We start from the raw sequence: 25,587 nt of genomic DNA, 5'->3' as shown, positions 1-25,587 counted from the left end.
ATTCTTGTCTTGTAGTTTGTCATGAAAAGACAATAACAATAATTTGCATTTGTGCGGGGATTCCTATTATATAACCAGAGGCAGGAAATACAAAAGCAATGGATATTGTATGCTTCAACCTCTATTCTGGGAAGTCAAATCTGCGAATCTGCAACTGTTGATGGACTACAACTCCCATTGTGGGCAGTGAATAATTGTTTTGCGCATGTTCTTGCAGTCCGTTTATAAAGAGGGGTCTAGCGCTGCTAAATCACAGTCATGGCATGGATTTAAACCCTTTAGAAGCCTGAAAGAATAGTGCGGCCTATTAAGAATGTAAGCTATAGAACATAAAAGTAAGCTCATTTTCAGGATTCTGAGAGATATTACAATATTTGCAAACCTCGTAATCATTTGTTAACACAGAAGCTCCAGCACTGAGCAGATGCGAAATAACAAAAACAAGCATTAAAATGATAAAGAAGGTAATATAGGGATAAGTGGTTTTCACTTTACTACAATTCAGTGGAGAAAAGCATCACTATTACTGTCAGATCGACGTGCAAAACTGGTTATACTTATACGACCTCAGAGTCAGGACGTTCATAGTCTGCATCATGGCTACAAAATTAGTCTGTTCTCTTCAGGCAGATTTAAAAGGATAGTGACATAAAAATAGAAATGGTCTAGAACCAGGTAACATATTTTGGCCTTGCCGAAGTTACAAGTAAACTGGACTGAGAATGCTCTGCCTTATCTAGTAAATGTAATTCAACAGCAGCAGGAGGAGGAGGGCTGTCTGAAATATCCATTGCTATTTTTCTTTTCTTCTCCAAGTACCATAACCAGTGTATCCCAGTGAGCCAGGAGTGACATGGCTCCATCCCACAGTAATAAAATAAATTTTAAAAAAATCTGGGGAAATATGGACAAAAGTATTGGGACATCTGACCATTACACCGACAGGGACTTCTATGACATCAAATTCTAAATAGGACTGGCTGGCAATCTTAGCTGAGGTCAGGACACTTTAGTCACCATAACTACTACTGCTTAATGTAGTTTTTCTGCTGTTTATAGCCTGTCCCTGAAGGCTTTTAAATTTAAAAAAAACTGCCTTTTCATTGTGTTCATTGCTGTCTAGCAACACAGAAATGGCCACTAAAGGTGCTTCTTACTCCAGTGCTGCACAGTGTGCAGCACTTATGTTCAGTGTCTCCACACTCTGCATGGAGAAGCTGAATATTCCTCATTAGAGATGCATTGATTCAATACATCTCTGTGAGAAAATGCTGAATGGAGCAGCACATTCCTATGGGAAAGTATTGGCTTAGCTGAGATCATCAAAATTGATGATCTCAGCCATGGAGGTGGAGCCAGCTGCAGCAAAACCTGTACAAGTGGGGGAAAAAGGTTAGTAAAAACAACATTTTCAGTCAGTCAGTTAACCCCTTAAGGACCAAACTTCTGGAATAAAAGGGTATCATGACATGTCACACGTCATGTGTCCTTAAGGGGTTAAACAGACACACAAATACAATGTCACCCAGAATCACATATAGACAGATATACTGACACACACACACACACACATTCTATTACACACTCACAAATTATTATTATTCATTTTAATTTTTATTTAAGTCCACTCGGCCTCCCTACCTTTGGGAGAGTTAGAGTGGATCCCTTCCCTGAATCTAATGTGGCTGCTGAAATCTTCAAGTTCCTCTTGCTCTGCATTATCGCACGCCGTTTAGTAATGCCGGGGGCAAGAGTAGCGTCATATCCCGGGTCCAGGCATCCTTGCAGGGCACGTGAGGGAGCAGAGCAAGAAGAACAGGAAGATTTCAGCTCCTTGGCTCGCTCAACAGGCCGTGCTCCGTTCCCCCTTGCCTCTTATTTTTTATAACCCTGAGATAAATTCACACACAAAACACCGGCTTGTATATTTATTTGTTTTTGCTAGTTACTTCTCTCTTCCCCCTTTACCTTGCGATCGCTTCATTTTACTCTTATTCTCTTTTTACAACACCCTGGAATTTTTAAAAAAAAATTTTGCTGCTTTAATCTCTGCATTACAAGTATATTAACTTGCTTGTTTCACAAAGGTAAAAAATGCAGAAGTATTTGTGTTATTCCACAATTAACTGCAAAATGTGGAATGGCGTCAGAGAACCTGTACTACACTATGCTGCAATGGTTATGGTGCTTAGAATGCATCTTCAATACCAGTGCATATCCAGGAAAGAAAATGACTAATTCTGCTGTTTTAATCTCCTTTATCGTGTGACATGATTCATGTAATGAAAATAGGAATGGGCTTTTCTGCTTGTCCAATGATTGGAGCATAAACACAACAAATTAATAAAAGAATACCAAAAGCAAGACATTCTATTTTTTTATTTTACATTTTAAGGATCAGCGTTACATTTCTCTGTCAAAATTATTTTCCGTCAAATGGCTAACCGTACAAATATAATAAAAATCAATAGTTCCATGTTTTTTGGGATATTTAAAATGACATGTTTATTTCAGAATCTGCAAAACACAATCCCAATACCGGTATTCTGTGAGCTATCACAAGCAATGTGCTAAAGAAATGAGTATTTGTTCAACTAGCTATGTTATATTAAACTGGTATTTCAGTTAATTAGCTTTTTAAGATTTTTTTTTTGCCATAATCTAAAGTAATTGATCATCATTAACATTCAAATGAATATAAATTAGTTTAGCTAGACCCCTTTTCGATAATAAAAAAGTAGAAGCTTGGGATTATAATGCAGAGCAGACTGAAACAACATCAACTCAGTACTTTATAGTTGGGCTATTGGTTAAAAACTATACAGTAGTGCATGGGTTCCGAATTAATTTTTCCCATGGAACCCTTTGACATAGTGTATCAACATCATGACTGCTGTGGCCCCTGACCGGACCCCTGTTTAGTGATACCCATTGCCACCCGACAGGCAAATCATCGCGGAACCCCAATTTTGTCCTAGGGTTTCGCGGAACACTAATTGGGAAACGCTGCAGTAGTGAATTAAAATAATTGGCTTGAAAAATATCTCATATCGATCAGGCTTTCAGGAAGGGAGGCACAAAAAGGTACAAGCACTATGAATTAGTAGTGGAGGCAGAAGCTCTATGGTATCACAATGATGACAGCCCTTTCTTTCCTGCTTCTTAGCATCTCTACTGTAATTCTAAGATATTATGTCGTTATTGCATTACAGGTCACTACGGCAGCACCATTCTTGCGAAATACATGTTCCGGGTGTGCCGCCAATTCCCTTTTTGTCTTTGTTATTGTATTACAGGTCCCTAGAAGAGGAAAGGCGGTATCCACATTAGGATGTTGCATTCAATCTGATTCGCCAAGGCATATATAACGATCACTTTTCTCAGTGACATTATTGGAACATTAAGTTAGGCATTTTGGCACTCAGAGTACGACAAAGAAACCTTTAGCTTTGTGCACAAAGATCAAGCATCCTGCATAAAAGCAGAATACATTATGTTATTTTGAGTTCTTTTCTTTTGATCTGCATTTCATAATTTGCTACAATAATCTTTATGCCATTTTGTATATAAATGGAGTCTCGAGGTAGTCAAATGAATTACTAGAGTAGGAACAAGGTAATGCCATTAATTTCCTTCTTCTTCAAAGTAAATTTCAGATTTAAAGGGACATTATAGGCATCAGGAGACATTAGTGAAGTGCTAAACATACAATAAATCACCACGCACAAATAAACAAACATAACATAAAAATTATACTTCCCCTTATTATTATGTTATTATTTATATAGCGCCATCAGATTCCATAGCGCTGTACAATGGGTGGACTAACAGACATGTAATTGTAACCAGACAACTGGACGTACAGGAACAGAGAGGTGGAGGGCCCTTATAAGCCCCCAGAAGTATTTTAATGGTAAATTCATACAAAATGTAGAGAAGGGTGCTTCTAGATAAAAATACAGCACATTTTATGTAGAAGCATCATACTCTACATTTTGTATGAATTTACCATTAGAATATTTCTGAAGGTTTATAAGAGGGAAGAAGTATTTTGTTTGCCAATTTGTCACCACTGAAACGCCTGATACACTTATTGATTATTTGTACTATAAGCACCAGGACCACTTCATCTCAGGTGGGGGCTAAACCCACCTCCAGTGGCTGTTACTCTGACAGGCACTAGATGGTGCTTCCAAGTTCAGAACAGATTCAAAAATCGCTTCTTGATGTTCGATGTCCTCACACACATTGCACAAGGATGTCAAACATTCAATCAATAGTTCTCATAGTGAACCACTAGGCTGATTGCCTCGCTTTAAGAAGCATTTGATTGGGCAAGCCTGATGACACCTGAGGAGGCACATCAGGCTGCAGCAAAATGTATGTCTTGGCACTGGATTACAGGCAAGTGAAGGGTTCATTCAAGAGCTTTTTTGTTTTAAGCTAACAAAAGGGGGATCCTGGAATCTAAAAGAGCCCTCTAACTATTTTGGATGGTTTGGGGGCATTTATCAGACTTTACAGTATTCGTTTAAAAGGACCACTAAAGTCACCAAGTCCTGTGGTTTTTAATGTGAATGTGAACATTGCCATTTTAATAGTATGGCAGTACTTTACATTTAAATGTTAAATAAACGTCTAGTGGCGGTCTACCTGAGGCGCTTCCTCCTCCGGAATCGCGGCAGGGATCTGTGCATCAGTACCAACTGCACCGCTGTGTTCGTGCTAGTATTTTCCTTAATTCACAGATTATAAGTGAAGAACACAAAAATGTACTCTTCAAATCTTTAGCACTTAAGGAGTAAATCTTATATTACACAAAAAGCTCTTAGACTATCCATAAAGGATAGAAGAGGTCAATGTGGGCATTTTGGATTTTCATCCTGGTAACATCCTCCTGGTGACTTCAGACGATATATAAAGTATACTTCAAAAGCTCATATTCATATAAGCTAAAGACCCAGCCTATGTTCAGGATTTATAACCAATTCAAGGAAAGACATCTTAAAAAGGGAAAGAAAAAAAAACAAAAAACTGAGAAAGACCCAGAGGGTACATCTGGCTGAGATTCAGATCCTATCCTCTCATCACCTCGCCATGTTTTATTCATTTTGACTTACTCTGTTCTGTCACAGTGAAAGACTTTTCTTTATGTTGACCTCAGTACTTTTCACGTTAAATTACTACCTATTGATATTCCTGGCTCTTTCCAGTTAGATATTATATCAACAGCTGTCACAAGTGAGCCAAACGTATGTATTTTTCACCCCTCCACCCCCCACCCCTCCAAATAATAACAAAAACAAATATATAAGAAGACAGCAAAATTATTCTAGTCGATAGACAAGTTTGAAAATGCCGAGATAAGAAATTATACTAGATGTTATTTTATACCTAAGATAGCAATATTTTGGCTCATTAGGATGTATAGACATTTTTTTCCCTTGACCTTTAATACGCCCTTTGTTCAATCCCCTTAAAGCTCTAAACACAGTGATTTACTCCCTAAACATTGAATCAAAAAGCAGTCGCCTAAATTTAGTTTAAAAAAAAAAAAAAAATGTCACCAAGGATTACTTCATTTACAGAAAGATGTATGGAAGTAATCCCAATTTAAATGTATTTTACAGATTCTGAACGGCAAGACATGTAATCACAATAAATATAAAGAAAAATGTAATTAAATAAAAAATTCACCTTTATAGTTCCTCCAGACCAGAAAGAGCCTACACCAGTCAGGGTCACCTGATTGGTGGGTGCAGGACTTTGAGATGTAGTTCAACATCCAGCAGCAATTTCAGATTTCCCATAGGATATATGGAACTCCTGAATATGCATATAGGATCCATACCATGGCTGCTATCAGCCTACAGACCCTCCTCACTCCCCCCCCCCCCCCCCCACAATTTACAATTTTTTGAAAGGGGTGTGTAAAGTGATTGCCCGAGCAGTCAACATGCATTAAGATATCTATGGCCCAGGCCCTGTCAGAGAATAGGACAGAGAGACAAGGTATTGCAGGCATGCATTATAAATGTGAAGTCAGAGGGAGATGGGTCTTATAACTTAAGTGATTTTTACACCTACAATCAACTGTATTCAGGAAGGCAGTGATAGAAAATACATTCCAGACACCCCACAACAGTTTCATTCATTGCCTTTCTGTTTCTCAACCACACATAGATCATGCCTTTCCTACCCTTCAGACATTCTCCCCAGCTACTGACCAAGAGGTGGCTGCTCTTCTTTGCTCCTCTCGCCCCACCACTTGCCCACTCGATCCTGTCCCATCTCACCTTATCAGATCTCTCTCCACTTGTCTCGTGCCTTCTTTAACACACATCTTCAACTGCTCGCTCTCTTCTGGCATCGTCCCTGCTGACCTTAAACATGCCACTGTAGTACCTATACTAAAAAAAACATCCCTCGACCCGTCCACCCCCTATAACTACCGTCCCATATCCCTGCTCCCTTTTTCTCCAAAGCTGCTGGAAAGACTTGTCTTTACCCGTGTGTCTCATTTCCTCAATTCCAACTCTCTCCTTGACCCCCTTCAATCTGGCTTCCGCCCTCTCCACTCTACAGAGACTGCCCTTATCAAAGTTACTAATGACCTAATCGCAGCTAAATCCAAAGGCCACTACTCCATACTAATTCGTCTTGACCTCTCAGCGGCCTTTGACACCGTTGATCATGCTCTCCTCCTTCAAACTCTTCAATCGCTTGGTCTCTGTGACTCTGTCCTCTCGTGGTTTTCCTCTTATCTCTCCCAACGCTCATTCAGTGTCTCTTTTTCTAATGATACCTCCTCCCCTCGTCCTGTCTCGGTTGGAGTCCCCCAAGGCTCCGTCCTTGGTCCCCTTCTATTTTCTCTTTATACTGCCTCTCTTGGCAAACTTATTACCTCTTTTGGATTCCACTACCACCTGTACGCCCATGACACCCAGCTATATCTCTCCTCCCCGGACCTCTCCTCTGCCGTCCTGCAACGTGTCACTGCTTGCCTTTCTTCCATCTCTGACTGGATGTCCTCCCGCTTTCTGAAACTCAATCTCTCAAAAACTGACCTCCTTGTCTTTCCTCCTCCTAATACTGATCCTCCTCTTTCGCTCTCCCTTCAAGTTTGTGGTACCAACATCAGTCCATCCTTGCAAGCGCGCTGTCTTGGCGTCATACTTGACTCTGGTCTCACCTTTGAGCCTCACATCAAGCATGTTGCCAAATCCTGTAGATTCCATCTTAAAAACATAGCCCGCATCCGCCCCTTTCTTGCACCAGATACTACCAAGGAGCTTGTCCATGCTCTAGTAATTTCCCGCATGGATTATTGTAACCCTCTCCTGATTGGTCTTCCCAATAGCCGTACTGCACCCCTACAGTCCGTAATGAACGCTGCTGCTAGATTGATTTTCCTCTCTAGTCGTTTCTCTCACACCTCACCCCTCTGCCAGTCCTTACATTGGCTTCCTGTATGCTATAGGAGTCAATTCAAGGTACTAACTCATACCTATAAAGCACCGAACAACTCTAGCCCCTCATATCTCCTCACAGATCCATAGGTATGTCCCTTCTCGGTCTCTCCGCTCTGCCCATGACCACCTCCTGTCCGTTGTCCGCACCCGTACGGGCAACTCGCGCTTGCAGGACTTCTCGCAGGCGGCTCCCTTCCTATGGAATAGCCTGCCTACCGCCATCAGACTCTCCCCTAGTCTTGCCTTAAAACCCATCTCTTGGGGGGGCGGGGCCTGACAGCCAAGATGGCTGGACGTGCTTTCTGAGAGCTCTGGCCACGGCAGGCAAACAACCGACAATCCTGACTGACCCACCCGTGCAAGCAACACACGGAGCCTAAAAACCGATGCAGGACCACACGGGGATTCGAACGATGCCCGCCGTGTACCACTATGCACTACGGGCACACAACCCGACCATGCGGCCTACATTGGCACGAAGCCTGGGGCCTGGGGGAGACGGCCTACATCACAAGCGAGCGTTGAATACAGCCCTGCTACCCACCCCCCCCCCCACTCTGGACCGGCGGGGGTCATCCCGGTCCTCGCCGGGGACGATAACCCCCGAAAAGCGACCCATACAAGCGACTAAACCCACATCCCCATGGGTCGATGGGGACCCAATCAAGATGGCGGCACCACAGCGCCCTGCGCCAAGAAGCACCCTCGCTAAGCCGCCCAAGAACACCCTGGAGTTCTTCACCAAGCTACGCATCAGCTTGTGGACAAAACGCCATATTAAAGGCTGGTCCCTCCACCTAATTATGAGGTCAATGGCGGCATGGATCCGACCGGCAACCCGGCACCACCTGGGCAGCTACTTACTACGAGCCCACAGGTTGGCTTCCAGTCGGAGACGGAGTCGGAGAGCACACGGGCGGGAAACGGCGACATCCCACTCGGACGCTGGCACTTGGCCTTACACCTCTCGGAGCGAGACCACTGATCACATGAGACCCACTAACTGCTCAGCGACATGGAGAAACACCACGAAGTCTCCGCACGAGGCACAACTTCACGCCCTACCGAAAAGCACTACATCATAGGACACAAGTCTGCGGCAAAGCGACTACACTCCCCTCCATAGACTGGGCATCGGATGAGCGGGTGAAAAGACCCGGACCGCCTGCCAGCCGGCTCCGGTAATGTCACCGACATAGACGACCGTGCTGTACACACTTAACCTGGCGGACACGTAAAATGAGCTGACATCCCTAGACACAAATAGCATACTCTGCCCCTGCATTGAAATCAGCACCCAACCTCTGAACCCCAATGTTTTTACTGGATGCAATCCTAAAGACACCTAACACACGGGACTCACACCTCCCAGCCTTGGAAATAGGCTGAACCCAGACCTGCCGATCTATCCAAAAAAGGCCCCTAACCTGGGGGACCCCAGGGGACATTATGGTACTGCATTAGTTTCTCATTTTGCAAACACATCAGTACATTTAAGTCCATGCCTGCCACCTCACACTTATTGTTATAGGCGCTCCACTTGTTCCTGATCTCTTTTGTGTATGCTTTTTTTAATTTATTTTTTTATGTTTTAGACTACCCCTACCACATAATATGGTACTGCAAGCTATGGATAGTGCAATGGTGCCCGTCCTATACAGTTTAAAGCGAGAGTGCAATGTTGAATGCCGTATAAATAATGCAGCCTGAAATATCTAGCACAACTAAGTAGGCATAGCCTATTACACCTTGTGAGCCTAACCTGTTATTAGCCAATGACATACCAATGTTTAGTGAAATGCTAGTATAGGGTGAACCGCCTGTTAACTCATTGCTTTGTCTTTCCTGCAGCCGTGTACGTAACACAACGTTGGTAGCCCTCTGTAACTCTGTGTCTCTCCTCTGTCTTTTCTTACGTGCCAAGCTCCTCTAGATCCATAACTACAGAGAGATTCTAAACAGTTGTAAATCTGATATAAGAGTAAACGTTTAACCTCCTCAGAAATGCGATACCATAGACACGACATACCATTTAACATAATCCTGAACGTGACTAAACCATTTCTAAGCTTGTCTAGCCTAGCGTGTTTAATACCCTACTATTGTTATAAAGCCAGTTATTTTCATGTTAAAACACAACAAAAATATGCAAACCTCTCGTGCCACTGTTAATCCTATGCGTAACTATTCAAACACGCTGTTGTGGCGTATGTTTATGCTTTGTAATCACCTGCACGACAAAAATAAAGAATTAAAATAAAATAAAACCCATCTCTTTAGGAAAGCTTATGGCCTCCAAGACTAACCCCTACCTCACATACCTGTCTCTTGCCCTCTCCTAAAGGGCAGCCCACCTTATTTGATTGCAAATTCCTGTCCTAATGTGTTTTACACCCTACCTCCTATAGAATGTAAGCTCGATTGAGCAGGGTCCTCTTCAACCTATTGTTCCTGTAAGTTTATTTGTAATTGTCCTATTTATAGTTAAATCCCCTCTCATAATATTGTAAAGCGCTACGGAATCTTTTTGGCGCTATATAAATGGCAATAATAATAATGAGTGAAACTGCTAAATAAGCAGATAACAGCCATACCCTCAGTTAACAGACATCCCTGTTCACGTTTGTGGTAGAGCCTGTGTGAGCTAGGTGAGAATTAGAGACTTAAAAGGACACTAAAATAAAAAAAAAAATACCAAAGGTTTATGTATTGCTTTTGGTGCATAGAGGGCATTGTCTACATAGAGGGCATTCCTTTGTTTATGAACCCTAGTCACACCTCCCTGCATGTGACTTGCACAGCCTTCCATAAACACTTCCTGTAAAGGGGGCCTATTTAGGCTTTCTTTATTGCAAGTTCTGTTTAATTAAAATTTTCTTATCCCCTGCTATGTTAATAGCTTGCTAGACCCTGTAAGAGTCTCCTGTATGTGATTAAAGTTCAATTTAGAGATTGAGATACAATTATTTAAGATAAATTACATATTACATATGTTTGAAAGTGAAACCAGTTTTTATTTTCATGCAGGCTCTGTCAATCATAGCCAGGGGAGGTGTGGCTAGGGCTGCATAAACAGAAACAAAGTGATTTAACTCCTAAATGACAGTGAATTGAGCAGTGAAATTGCAGGGGAATGATCTATACACTAAAACTGCTTTATTTAGCTAAAGTAATCTGGTTGACTATAGTGTTCCTTTAAGATAGCTAAACTTGGGGCGGAGCTTGGAGCCGGAACGAAGCAGCCGCCATCTTCCAGAGCTCCGGAACGGAAAAAACGAATCCTGTAAATATCAGCAGCATCCTGCAACGCACACAGCCCCTGACTAGTGGGTCGGCTCCAGGGCATCACGCAGAACACGCTGATGCCCTACTTTTCAACCCCGGGCAGAAAAAAACGCCCCGTGGGCCCTCACCAACCTCCTCAATGGAGGGAGAGCACACCGACATTTCCCCCTCCATCACTCACCTACCGGAGGCAAGACAGAGGGCGGGAGACCCCCCGGACACACTCCTTCCCAAAATTGACCCCCAGCGGGCGCTGCAGGGGACAGGGGACCACACACCAGCCTCCAGAAGTGACATCCAGGAAATGCTGGCCGGCCTGCAGAAAAACCTAAAACAAATGTGGGAAGCTGACCTCGCGGTACTCACCACAGAAGTGCAGTCAGTAAAAGCACGCACACATGCCACAGAATCAGGCCTGGCAGACCTAAAACAGGACCTCCAAACATTAGGGGACACAGTGCTGAGCCTTAAAGCAACACAAACCACGATGGCCAGACAACTAAATATCTTGGACGATAGAGGCAGGAGGAAAAACCTGAAAATACGGGGGGTCCCAGAAAATATACCACTTGAAGAACTGCCCCATTTCATCAGGCGCCTAGTAGCAACGGTTCTACCGTCGAAAGGGGCCAGACAATTTATGTTTGATGGCATATACAGGATAGCTAAGTCACCCCGGGCTCCAGAATCAGCGTCACGGGACCTAATCTTGCGCTGCTGCACCATGACTGACAAACTGGGAATCATGGCAGCGTTTAAAGGGAAGACCCCATACACTTTCGAGACTTATCAACTCTCCCTATTTCAAGACCTCAGCAGGGAAACACTCCTTTGGCGTAAAACGCTGAAACCAATCACTGCCACCCTTCAAGAAGCAGGCATCACCTACAGATGGGCGACCCCGAAGACCCTGTGGGTAACTAAGGAGGGAAAACACTACAAAGTCTCGGATCTAACGGAGGGACCGGCGCTACTCACAACACTGGGGCTAAAGACACAAGATAACAACGCAGCCTCAAGCCTCGAGCATAGACCAACGGGAAACAGAGCAGTAACCGAACCCAGAGGACCACGCGAAGCCAAGACCTGACTCAAGAACATTTCACATCGACCCCAGTTGAGGGGCACTGAGACTTTCCCAGATTTCCAGTTTGCCCCGTTACATTGGTTAATCTGTCCTACTTACCACCGTTACAGGAACACACATATTCCGGAGTTTAATTAACACCCTCCTCCCTCTCCCCCCCCCCCATCCCCAAGGTAACAGGGGAACTATGCACAAAGGGGCCTACACACGACCTCGACGGCACCACTCGGCCAGCGACCCACCCTAACTAAGACATAGCTAAGTAGGACTGACAGTCCAACATCAGACAACACATAAGTGTCACCCATAGCCGCACCATAGCAGTCATTCTCTAAGAAGGGACCTGAGCCACGCAACTAGATCACACGCAACATAAACCTACTAGGGAATACCGTGGACACATGCAAATAGTCTAACGATTCATAAGGAGCCTCTCCCTGAACCTCCTCGTAATAGAAGACATAGACGAATTCTGACTCTCGAGCCCCTAGACATGACATCCACTACCGGGTTCTACAAAACAGGCAATGTTGGTGGAGACGGCACCTACACAGCGACAAACCCATACTTACTCACTTACGCACGAACCACACTCCGCTACAACCCAACAGCCCTCATAAAGCAAAAAATGTGCATGATGTTTCTTACAGTTGTCTTATTGTACCAAATTTAAAATGTCGATACTTTACTTTACTATTTCCATAACAACACATGTTTGTGTACTTTTTCACATTGTGCGCTGAAAAATAAAGAATTTAAAAAAAAAAAAAGATAGCTAAACTTGCATGTTTTACATGCCTCCAAATGTGCATGGTCATGAAAGAAAAAGTGCTTCTAAATAATTTAAAGATCATGAGAGAACTGGAAGTCCTTCAGCGGTGCATAAAGATATTGGAGTGCACGCTCTTCAGAAATGTTTACTATCAGCTGATATTGCATTTTCCAGAGCGCTGCGTTACGGTTTGATATACCGTATTTATCGGCGTATAACACGCACTTTTTCTCCCTGAAAATAGGGAGAAAATCATGGGTGCGTGTTATACGCCGATATCCTACATTTACTTACCTGTCTTGAAGCGTGGGCCGGCTTCACAGCGCGCACCGCGGAACTGGAACTTAAATTTCAGGTTCCGGTTTCCAGGGGGACTGAAAGGAAGTGTGCACACTATTGTGTGCACACTTCCTTTCAGTCCCGCCGGTACTGGAACTTAAATTTCAGGTTCCGGTTTCCGGCGGGACTGAAAGGAAGTGTGCACACTATTGTGTGCACACTTCCTTTCAGTCCCGCCGGAAACCGGAACCTGAAATTTAAGTTCCAGTTCCGCGGTGCGCGCTGTGAAGCCGGCCCACGCTTCAAGACAGGTAAGTAAATATGGGACAGAGGGAAAGTGCACTAGGGGACACTATGGGAGGGGGGACACACTATGGGGTTGGAGAATACTATGGGGGGGGAGAATACTATGGGAGGGGGGAGAGAATATTATGGGGGGGAATACTATGGGAGGGGGGAGAGAATACTATGGGAGGGGGGAGGGAATACTATGGGAGGGGGGAGAGAATACTATGGGAGGGGGGAGAGAATACTATGGGAGGGGGGGAGATTACTATGGAAAGGGGGGGGGAACACTATGGGATGAGGGGGGGGAATACTATGGGAGAGGTGGAAATTTCCTGGAATTTCCTTCTGGAAATGAGGTGCGTGTTATACGCCGGGGCGTGTTATACGCCGATAAATACGGTAATTATTTTGTAATGGATGTGTTTCTTTAGGGACACATGACAATAATTGCAGTATTATATCATTAGGAACAGTTTCCCTTTGGGTAACTGAGGAACGCCACTGTCCTGGTGACATAACTTCTAATAATAACCAGGAGTTCCCTTCGATAGGGAGGAGACCCTGATTGGGTCTCTCTGCAAGCCCCCTGCAGTGTGATCACTGGCTGCAGAGAGTGATGAGTGCTGGGCCAAGCATGCTGCTAAGTGCTGATAACGGTGAGTGATCACGGCTGCAGGGGGATTTAAATTATATTGTGACAACTTCTCACATTATGATTAAGCAGCAGAAATGGGCATAATACCGCTCATACTGTTAGTGAGTAGTAGAGCTCTGGACTGTAAGGGATTACCTCTGCTGAAATCAGCAGGGGAAATAACTCTAACACTATTGCTAGAGTTAGAATTAGGTGTAGTATTGGGATTAAGATTGAGTACAATTCATGGAGTTTTATTACAGTGGCACACAATTTAAAAAACATGCAGCAAAAATACAATGTGTATGCAAAAATTATGAAGTCCCCATGATGGTCACTTTAGCCAATTAAATGTATTTATGTGGTAATTTAAATATGTGAGCTACTAAAATGATCCAAAATGCACCATCTCCACAAAAAAAGAAAAAAAAACTGCAGTGGGAAGGGTACTAATTTAGCGCTGTACTTTCACAAAAACTTGACAAGGCTATACACAATTTAGTTATTTTTATATTATTATTACAGTAGCACACATCAGGTTTACAAAACCACTAAATTACAATGCATATGAATAAAAAAAGTTGCAAAATAAAATACCATAAACTAAGAAATAGGTGAAAAAAACGGCTGTACAATAAAGCTCACAATTTAAATATGAAAATCTGATATACCACATGGTATCTACTTTTGCAAATGGTATGCATTCATGCGCTTATTTGAACAGTCAAACTGCTACAATGCCCTTAAGTGAGACATAAACCCATTAATCTATCACAATTGTAACTGTAAAAGCTGAAGTGGCCAGGTTTCTTATACGGCACTGTGGCATCACAGATAGTGGTAAAGGTGGGGGGAGGAGGGCATGGCTGCACTCGGAAGATGAAGCTTAACATAATTTGTGATTTTATACAGAAGTAGCACACATTAAGTTTACGAAATAGACATAAAAAAAAAAAGACGTGTATATATAAAAAAAAAAAGTAAACAAAAACAACCATTTGAAAAATCTCTCTCCTCCTCTCTCTCTCTATGCTTACTGACAGACACAAAAGTTAAAATTTATAACAGGATTGCATAGGCAAAAGATATTGTGCAGCCATTAACTTTACTGATACTACTGGTTATTTTGACACCAGATGTGACACTGAAGATAAGCAGACTTCGTACTCATGTAACCAAAGCCAGTGGACAAGATATTTACAGCCAGCTGACAACACATGTTAACAGACTTTATTGCCAACTGCACTTTACAGCCTGCCACTCAATGCTTGTTGATCATTTAAAAAAAAAAAAAAAAAAAAAACACATGGGAGCAGACTAAAAGTTTTGTAAAGCTTTGTTAACAGAAAGAAAACACTATTACAACAAGTAAACATTTCACCTTTTCCAATAATACTTAAAGGGACACTATAGTCACCAAAACATCTTTAGCTTAAAGGGACTCTATAGTCACCAGAACAATTACAGCTTAATGTAGTTGCTCAGGTGAGTAGAATAGCTCCCTTCAGGCATTTTCATGTAAACACTGCCTTTTCAGAGAAAAGGCAGTGTTTACATTGCCCCTAGGGACACCTCAAAGAGGCCTCTGGAGGTGCTTCCTGGATCAGGGCTGCACAGTAAGCAGCCCTGCCGTTCAGCGTCCCCACGTTCAGCATGGAGACGCTTAATTTTCCTCATAGAGATGCATTGATTAAATGCATCTCTATGAGGAGGTCCTGATTGGCCAAAACTACATTTGGCCCTGCACCGTGCCGTTTTTAGCCAATCCAAGCAGCGGACCCGCGCATCACTGGAAATAAGGTGAGTTTCAAACTTTTATAGGGGGGCTAATAGGGGGCAAGCCACCTATATGGTGGGTTTAGCACTATAGGGTCAGGAATACATGTTTATGTTCCTGACCCTATAGTGATCCTTTAATAAAGCAGTTTATGTGTATAGATCATGCCTCCGAAGTTTCACTGCTTTAGGGAAAGACTGTGAGCGGAGGGCTGGCTGCGCATGCACATTAGATATCCCCTGGCAATGACGTAAAATAAGGCAAGTAAAAAAATAAAGTGGTACCAGGAATACCTTATTCCAAGAGTCTTACCTTCAGTTAAGCCTCATTCCCAGTCAGTCGACGTAAAGCATTACGCGTTTCGCTCCGTCTCTCTGAGCTTTCTCAAATGTGCAAAAAAAGCAATTTGATTTGGGCGAGTTTATGAGGAGGACTAAACAGTAAGCAACCCAAACTTTATCCACATACTTGGCATTTAGGCACCTAAGGATCGAACCCTCATGAAAAGCCTGAGTTCTCCAGAGCTGTTTAGTGAGAGTGGCACATATTCCACTCGTTCTTTGTGAAGTGTCATACACAATATCGATATACAGTATATATGAAAGCATTGGATTGGCTGAAAAATTCTGATTATATCAGCCAAAGCGGCGGAGCCAGCATGGGCAGACCCACGCGGCGCAGGAATAAATGTGAGTGTTTACTATATTTAAGGGGAGCAGGGACCTAAATGGTGTTTTTAACACTATAGGATCAGGAATACAAGTTTGTGTTCCTGACCCTATAATGTTTCTTTAAAGGGACACCATAGTCACCAGAACAACTACAGCTCAATGTATGCTTTAATGTAAACACTGCCTTTTCAGAGAAAAAGCAGTGTTCACATTACTGCCTACCTAGGAACACCTCTAGTGGCTACTCCTCAGATGGCTATTAGCGGTTCCAAGGTCAGTGCTACACACTTAAAAGCTTGCAGGGGCATGCTATACACACCAGAACAAATACATTTAAGCTTTTGTACTGGTGACTAAAGTGTCCCTTTAATTCTTTTTTTTTTTTTACTCTGTATGGGAACAATGAACTTTCTCCATAGAGATCCACTAATTCAAAGCATCTCTATGAGGACATGCTGATTGGCCAGGGTGTCGTTTGGCTCATCCCTTACCCCCCTCCTAGGCTGAGATCAACAGAATTGACAATCTCAGCCAATCTGTTGCTTTCATATGGGAAAGCACTGTGAGTGGATGACAATCAATTCTGAGGATGTCAGCCAAGGCGGTGGATCGGGATGGAGAAAGCGCCACCGGACCCGTGCAGCTTTGAAAATAAGGGTGTTCTAATTATGTAAGGGGGCCAAGAGGGCTAGCATGTTTTTTTGTTTGTTTTTAACACTAAAGGGTCATGAATACACATTTGTGTTCCTGACCTTCTAATGCTCCTTTAAGCTAATTGTTGTATTTAGTGTCCCTTTAAGGATATAGCTTAATGGAACCTGCCTCCTCTTACCTCAGCAGTCTGTGCTTGTCTGTCCTGTTCTTTTTACAAATTTGTCCTGCTTGGGGGCACTTCCCAAAGCAAGGCAAAGCTCCTCCATGACACCAACATGATGGTTTTGTTGCCAGCATGCCAGTGTCTAAAGGTTCTTATACTACTTAGAAAGTGCTAGCAGTGCCGGCTATGGAACTTCCTTAGCAACCAAAGCGAATGGAGAGCAGAAAGACAGTTTGTGGGGGGCTGCTCTCCTTTGTCAATCAATTCCTTGTCATAGAGTAGGGTTCCCCTAACTCTGGCTCTCCACTACAACTCCCATGATTCTCAGACTATTTAATTAATAGAATCATGGGAGTTGAAGTTCAGCAACATCTGGAGGGCCAGAGTTTGGGGAAGTCTGCCATAGAGTTTATGCTGAAGTATTGATTGACAGGTGGGAGAAAACCCCTTTTTAAATATTTTTTTTTTACAAATTTATAAATTTGCTAGCACTACGTGTAGATGAAATTTCACGTTCTTTAAAAAGTGCTAAGTGTTTTTTGACATTACACATGCCCATTAATATGTTTGGAAAAAACTTGTAGATCCAAAGAAAAATCTGATTGCCATGATGGCCAAGACCAGAGGGCTGTGTAAATGTAGATTGTTAATTTAATTAACAATATATTCCTCACCCTCATTTTAAGTAGTCATACCATTTTTAAATGGTCTGACCTCTTACCAGGGATCTGCTGAGTGCCGCTTCCTACCTCCACTGCCATGAGCAGAAACTTCCATTAGCTCTCCTGATTAAGATCTGTATTGCACAACTTAGCTCACTCACTGGCTGAGAACAAACAGATGAAACTCTTAACCAGTGGCCTAAGCCATGAGAGTGAAGGGAAGTTCTGTAGAGGTTATGGCTCTCTGAGTGTTCATTTAAATTATCCAGGTCTTGCATTGGCTCTGTCCCACTTAGTCCTGCAATGTAAAACAAATGATTACACTGCAGTACTAAGTAAGTAATACTTTCCTATAGGGATGGCCTAATGCGCTCGCCACGCATGCACATAAGGTCCCCTCTGTCGGTTGATATTGGAGGAGGCAAAGCACCGAGTGGCATCGATCCTGGAGTCGGGTGAGTAAATAAAGGGGACTATAGTGTTTGGAATAGAAAGTTGTATTCCGAGCACTATAGAATCCCTTTAAGGTTGTATTTGTTAAAGGAGCACGATTCTGTTCAGAAACAGCTTTATCTCGATGAACCTTTTCAAGATTACAGTGCAAAGATTGCCGTTTTCCTGACACTATAGTGCCCTATGGGTGCCCCCACCCTCAGGGACCCCGTCCCTTGGCGCTGAAGGGGTTAAAACCCCTTCAGCTACTTACCTAAATCCAGCGTCGGGCTCCCTCGGCACTGGTGACCTTTCCTCCCCCACCGACGTCCGCTCCCGAGTGGAGCGGAATGCGCGGCAAGTGCTGCGCGCGCATTCAAACAGCCCACTAGAGGTTGGATTAACCCCTAATGTAAACATAGTAGTTTCTCTGAAACTGCTATGTTTACATCTGAAGGGTTAAAACCTGAGGGTCCTGGCACCCAGACCACTTCATTAAACTGAAGTGGTCTGGGTGACTATAGTGTCCCTTTAAGAATACATTTTTAAAGGACCACTCTAGGCACCCAGACAACTTCAGCTTAATGAAGTGGTCTGGGTGCCAGGTCTAGCTAGGGTTAACCCATTTTTTTTATAAACATAGCAGTTTCAGAGAAACTGCTATGTTTATAATAGGGTTAATCCAGCCTCCAAATCCTCTAGTGGCTGTCTCATTGACAGCCGCTAGAGGCGCTTGCGTGATTCTCACTGTGAAAATCACAGTGAGAGCACGTAAGCGTCCATAGGAAAGCATTGTAAATGCTTTCCTATGCGACCGGCTGAATGCACGCGCAGCTCTTGCCGCGCGTGCGCATTCAGCCGACGGGGCGGAACGGAGGAGGATCGGAGGCAGAGATCTCCCCGCCCAGTGCTGGAAAAAGGTAAGTTTTACCCCTTTTCAGAGCCGGGCGGGAGGGGGACCCTAAGGGTGGGGGCACCCTCGTGCCAGGAAAACGAGTGTTTTCCTGGCACTAGAGTGGTCCTTTAAGTGTGTAAACAATTTAAGAGCTCAAAGTGGCATGAAGCCGTGAACCATATATAATCTGCCGGCTGTCAATTTCGTCTACTACATTTATTTCTTCTACAAATGCAATCACTCTCAGACAGTCTGTAGCATGTCAACTGCCTGACGTGGCTCATAGGAGTCATAATTCAGCAAAATTTGGTTGGCTATCCTATTGTACCCTTTATATGGGTTTAAACCAACTCAAATCACACGCAAGTAGTTATTGAAGTCAGTCTGCGGCATAAACCCTCATTTGCCAGGATTCTACATTTTATAAAAATTTAGTTCTCTCTTCATGGGCATGTTAAGTTGTTTTGGTATAATTTGTGTAAGAGAGTCAGCTTTTTGCCAGTAGCCTCCACCATATGTCTAGTTGGTAGCAGTGCATTGCCTGCATGTAACATGTTACAATGAGCCCCACGTGTTGGGAGAGAGAGGACATACAGCTATTATACAGCTCAGCTCATGTTTACTCACTGCCCAGGCAGTGGGAGGGGGTCCTAGCTATAATTCCCCTCCAGGATCCAGGGAGGTCACATGGAGCCGGCGTGCCTGGTCAATGGAGTGACAGCTGCCTGGGGTCACATCCCAATGCCGGCTGCTGGCCATGGGGGACACAGTAAGAGTAGCACTCCGTGCGGCCCCGTAACTCGGGACAGCAGAGACGGCGAACGGGCCGCGAAGCTCACCTCCCTCCTGACGTTCAGAAGCGAGTAATAATCATCGTTATCCACTGCTTCATCCGCAAAGGCCGCCGCCATCTTCAGAACCTTTCACCTTGCCCGCCGAGTGTGCGGGGAGATAGGACAGCGGCTGAGCTAGAGGAAGGACGGGCAGCACAGCGACACCTGTAGTATGGGGGATGAACTGCAGCAAAGACTTCCTGATTGTACTTTTTTTTTTTTTTTTTTTTTTTACCAATAATGCTTACATGTGAGATTTATTCTCAAAATAGTTAGTTATGGGTAATTTTTTTTAAATTATTATTTATAATTTTCAGCAGTTTATTGTGTTTTTTTTTTGGTTTTTTTTCAAGGTATTTCTGGCTGCCAAGATACTGGAAGGCATGCCATATAAATACGTTTAATTCATTCAGAGCTATAATGTGCACAAACAGCAGTTCTCTGTAGACGTCTTACCCAAACAATGATTAAATTCATTGACCGAATCGTTGTGCGCAGAAATTAATTTTTTATTTTTTTCTCCTTACTTCCTCTGCATTATCCACTCCAGCTGTAGTGGTTATGTTGGTTGCTTGATGTGTCCCTTTAATTATTCACCTTGGGAGAAAATATAGTTATGCATTCCATATTTTTAGTTATGATGTGAATACGTATGGTTTTTGGTGATCTAGATTAATGAATAGATCAGCATTGTCTATGCCACATGCAAATCCATTGCCTCTGATCTTCTCTTTCCATACATTGAAGTTGGAGTTGATTGAAGATCCACCACCAATTTTCTCAGTCGTCTTGCTTAATAAGTCCATTTTCTGTTTAACCCCTTTTTTACAGTCATTATACCTGTCTTTTTACAGTTGATAGAATGCTTATGATAGGTAACAACACATACATTAAACATGACTTTAGTTCATAAAGATTTATTTATTAGAAGCAATGATTCTGGCTCTTAAAGGAGCAAACAAACGTTTATAGTGTTGGGACATTGCATTAATCAGTGCTACATTTCCCATGTGTAAATCTCAGTCCTCTTAAACACTTGTGTATTTTATGGGTTTTAAAGATGGATTGGAATCTTCAGAATCTGATCTCACAGAGATTTAACATGTTTGGACTTGTTGCCACTACAGATAGAGGAAAATAATTTTGCATAGGGCAGATGTAACATTTTAGTAGTCCAGCCCGTGCTCAGGAATTTTATACATTTCTCTATATTTTTTTTCTTTTCCATTGTAACAGCTAACTGGTTTGTCCTAGTGTCCCAGTTTACCACACATTGGATGTGGTGAACCGGGACCAGATGCAATGCGTTTCGCACCTGCTGGCATTTCAGTATCCGATGATATGCACAAAACACAACAGTCTGTTGGTAGCGGTTACCTGAAATTTCATACCCTGTTGTCTGCAATTTGTTTCTTTCCTTCAATAAAGAAATAAAGTTATTTTTATTGTACTAAATATTGTGCGTTGAAGTTACCTTTTTTTGGTGTTCCCCGGTTGGGGTCCAATAAGAATGGTTGCATCAATGGTCCTTAGCCACCCTGCACATTTCTACTTCTTAACAACGAAAGCTACAAAATACTCCAGATTAAAATTACTCTTTTATTATTTATATAGCGCCAGCAAAAGTCCGTAGCGCTGTACAATGGGTGGACTAACAGACACGTAATTGTAACCAGACAAATGGATGCACAGGAACAGGGGTTGAGGGCCCTGCTCAATGAGCTTACATGCTAGAGGGAGTGGGGTATAGTGACACAAAGGGTATAAGTAGGGGTAATAAAATAGGTTCATAAACAAAATATGAATACCGCACTCAACCAATGGCAATAAATCTGATAGTTAAACCTGTGTTCAATTTCATAGTATTTATTGTGATGTTTTTAGAATAATTCATAAAGATAGTGGTATTTCATCAAAGTAACACAAAATTCATCCTATATACACCAGCTATATACATATATCTAGACACAGAATCCTCCTTTGTTCGATGAACAGTTCAAAGTCTGTATATCTGTACACGTTAATTGGTGATCTTAAGCGCAAAGAAAATAGAAAAACAAATGAGGAAAAAATCATGTGGAAAAATGAAAAAGTAAAATTATGGAAAAATAAGAAAAAAATAGGAAAAAATAGGAAAAATGAAAAAAATGGAAACAATGCAAAGTACTACAGTCCTGATTAATTGCAGTCCAGTATATAGTGCACTATATCTACCCCACTATCTGTGGGTTGATCTCACCAATGTCGTCTATTTCTTTATGCTGTATCATGTAGGAAGATCCTGTAGTCTGTGAGAGATGGTGTGATTGGAGGGGATGAAAACAGTTCCTGATGATTGTAGAGATGATCACCACACTGTATCAGCAGGTAGCTGGTCAATCCTTGTGTAGTAAGAGAAGTCAATCCTAAGGCTCTCCTATAATTGGGCTGCGCGCTCGGGACATGTGTGTCCCTTCGATGGCCCCAGTATACTCCGTGCTGCCAAAAGAAAAACGTCAGGGTTTAAATATCCTAAATGTTGGCGGCTAAACTCTGCCGCGTCTAATCCGTGATCCTACTTCCGCATTCCGACGTCAGCGTGCGTCATTACGTCATGCGTGTTTCACCAAACTTTATTGTTTACAGACATTCTGGTTACACACCGCTAGAGCTATTGAACTAGCGAGAAAGAACTTATTGTAGTAACACTAATACACATGCAAATGAGAACCTGTGGTAGGAACATGAATGCAAATACAAGTGAAGATAAGATAAGCATGTAAATTAAATGTTAATGGGGGATTAGTATGCAATCAAACATTAGTACACAGGTACTGCATCAATTGATATATAGGAAACAGTCTTGCATAAACCTAAGTCTCAGAGTAGTGTACTGTACAGTTATCATAATGCTCACCTGTAACAGAAGATCAAGAGGAAAAAGAGAAGTCTTGATGTAAGAAAGCTAGTTGGGTAACCAGCTGTATAAAAAGGAGAGAACATATATTATCTTTAATTATATTCTACAAAAAAAGGGGGGGACTGACAAAGAGGGGGGAGGCGTGGGAGGTGCGGGTGGACAGGAAAATGAGCCTTGCCACTGTGTTCATAATAGATTGCAGCGGTGCAATCTGGGAACACGTAAGACCACTGAGAAGGGGATTGCAGTAGTCAAGACAAGAAAGAACAATGGCATGGACCAGCACTTTAGCCGCGTCTGGTGTTAAATAGGGGCAAATGCGAGCTATGTTTTTGAGATGGAAGCGGCAGGATTTGGCGATCGACTGGACATGAGGGGTGAACGAGAGGTCGGATTCAAAGAGAACACCTAGGCAGCGAACATGCAAGGTAGAGGTGATGGTGGCGCCATTGATGTGGAGGGAGACAGACATGGGAGTAGCAACACTTAAGGGAGGAAAGACGAGAAGTTCTGTTTTGGACAGGTTGAGTTGAAGGAAGCAAGTGAGCAGCTATCCAATTGGAAATTGCGGAGAGGCAGTCAGAAACACGAGTCAAGATGGGCAGACAGAGATCAGGAGAGGACAGGTAGATTTGCGTGTCATCTGCATATAAATGATAATGGAAGCCAAAGGAGCTGATGAATTTACCAAGGTAGGCAGTATAGATGGAGAACAGTAGGGGACCAAGGACTGAACCTTGGGGTACACCAACAGAGAAGGGTTGGGGAGAAGAGGCAGAGCCAGAGAAAGAAACACTGAAAAAGCAAGGGAAAGGTAGGAGGAGCACCAGGAGAGAGCAGTATCTCGTAGACCGAGATTATGGAGAATGAGAAGAAGCTGTTGATGATCAACAGTGTCAAAGGCAGCAGAAAGATCAAGGAGAATTAGGATAGAGTAATGGCCGTAAGATTTAGCAGCGATTAAATCGTTGGATACTTTGGTCACAGCTGTTTCAACAGAGTGACGAGCGTGGAATCCAGACTGAAGCGGGTCAAGCAGAGAGTTTGATTAGAGGAAGTCTGTCAATCTCACATACACAACTCCTTCAAAGATCTTGAAGGCAAAAAGCAATAGCAATATAGGGCAGTAGTTGGATGGGGAGTTTGGGTCAAGGTTGGGCTTTTTCAGAATTGGCGTTATGGTTGCATGCTTGAAGGGTGACGGAAATGTGCTGGAGGAAAGGGAGAGATTGAAAGCTTTAGTGAGAGGAAGAGCAAGAGAGAGAGAGACAGAGTACGGATAAGATATGAGGGGACAGGATCGAGGGAACAGGTCGTGGGGTGAGAGGACCGGAGCAGAGTGGAAACCTCTTCCGTTGTAGTATGTGTGAATGAGCATAAAACAGTAGAGTGATTGGGGTTGGGTGATGTATTGGAAAATGTATTGGAAGGGGAGGGTGAGAGATCTCTTCCCTGATTGTCAAAATCTCTTTCAAAATGTTTTATTAACAACACTGTAAAATTAAAACTAAAAATAAATAAGTGCAAACCTCTCTCCTTATACTTGAATTTCCATACTCTAATGAGTGAACCTCTAGATTTCTGTGTACCTTTATTACTTTAGATCATAAAACATTTTAGTTTTACAGATAAAAAGGTGGTTGTAACATCTATTTACCGTATTAACCTATTTGTCAGGCTGAAAATTTACATTACTGGGGGCAAGTCTAGTTTGCAAAATAATGCTCTAACTATGCTCTAAGTATCCATGATATCTGTATCTTAACTTGCTGACAAAATACGTTTTTCAGTGATGATTTTAAAAGCAGGAAGTGTTTATTCTAACTTAATGAAAGCAGAGCAAGCTTCAGCCTGGAAACTGTGTTTTTGATGCTTCATCGTACCATCCACAGGATATTATGAACATAGGGGATTAACAGGGTCCCTGACTGTAGACTGTTTGTTCTAACTTTAGGTAATTGATTCTAAACTTAGGGACGCATGACAAATCATTTAGTTAGGAGATCTCTTTAAAAAGGAATGTGATTTGGCTAGAGATGTCCCGAACAGTTCGCCAGGAACTGTTCGCCGGCGAACATAGCTTGTTCACGGTCGCCGCGGCGGGCGAACATATGCGATATTCGGTCCGCCCCCTATTCGTCATGGAGGTGGGAGAGTCTGGGAGGGAGGCACTGCTGCTGATTGGTTGGAATGTGTCTGCTGACTGTGAGGTACAGGGTCAAAGTTTACTCAATGATGACGAAAAGGGGGCGGACCGAACATCGCATATGTTCACCTGCTGTGGCGACCGCGAACAAGCTATGTTCGCCGGCGAACAGTTCCCGGCGAACTGTTCGGGACATCTCTAGATTTGGCATGTCAGATACACATCTGAGAACATGATACTGTGATTTTGGCAATATTGAATGATACTTCAAGCACCAAAACAAGTGTAGCTTAAAGGGACACTTTAGTAGGGATGTGCATGGGCTAAAAATTTGCTTCGGTTCGGAAATTCGGGTAAATAAAAAAATTAGTTTGCTTCGTAATTCAGACCAATGGCATTCGGTTCGGCACTTCAGCACTTTGGCAATTCAGAACTTCAGTAATTTGGACCCTAACCCTTAACCACTTGTTTTGCCCCAACCCCTAACTCTAACTACTTGTTTTGCCACTTTTCAGAAATCCAAAGCACTACGCTATGCAATTCGGAACTTCGGCAGTTCAGTTTGGCACTTCGAACTTCGGACATTCGTAAGCATCCGAATGTCTGAATTGCACAAAATTCGCCCGAATGTACATTTG

The 25,587-nt window shown here is 42.9% G+C and overlaps 1 protein-coding gene across 1 annotated transcript in view; it reads right to left on the bottom strand.

The window, feature by feature from the left end:
• The window catches only part of DNAJC11 (DnaJ heat shock protein family (Hsp40) member C11), a 165,424-nt gene extending 145,398 nt beyond the window's left edge, over nucleotides 1–20,026 (bottom strand). Inside the window, exon 1 of the mRNA XM_063437098.1 lies at nucleotides 19,911–20,026. Within this exon, the coding sequence (XP_063293168.1) occupies nucleotides 19,911–19,982 (72 nt within the window). The 5' untranslated portion in view covers nucleotides 19,983–20,026. The remainder of the gene's footprint in view (nucleotides 1–19,910) is intronic.
• Between the last annotated feature and the right edge of the window lie 5,561 nt (nucleotides 20,027–25,587).

The sequence above is a fragment of the Pelobates fuscus genome, chromosome 11 (genome assembly GCF_036172605.1).
Source record: "Pelobates fuscus isolate aPelFus1 chromosome 11, aPelFus1.pri, whole genome shotgun sequence".
Classification (NCBI taxonomy): Eukaryota; Metazoa; Chordata; class Amphibia; order Anura; family Pelobatidae; genus Pelobates; species Pelobates fuscus.
Note: the sequence above shows the minus strand (reverse complement) of the source record. Positions and strands in the feature narration are given on the sequence as shown.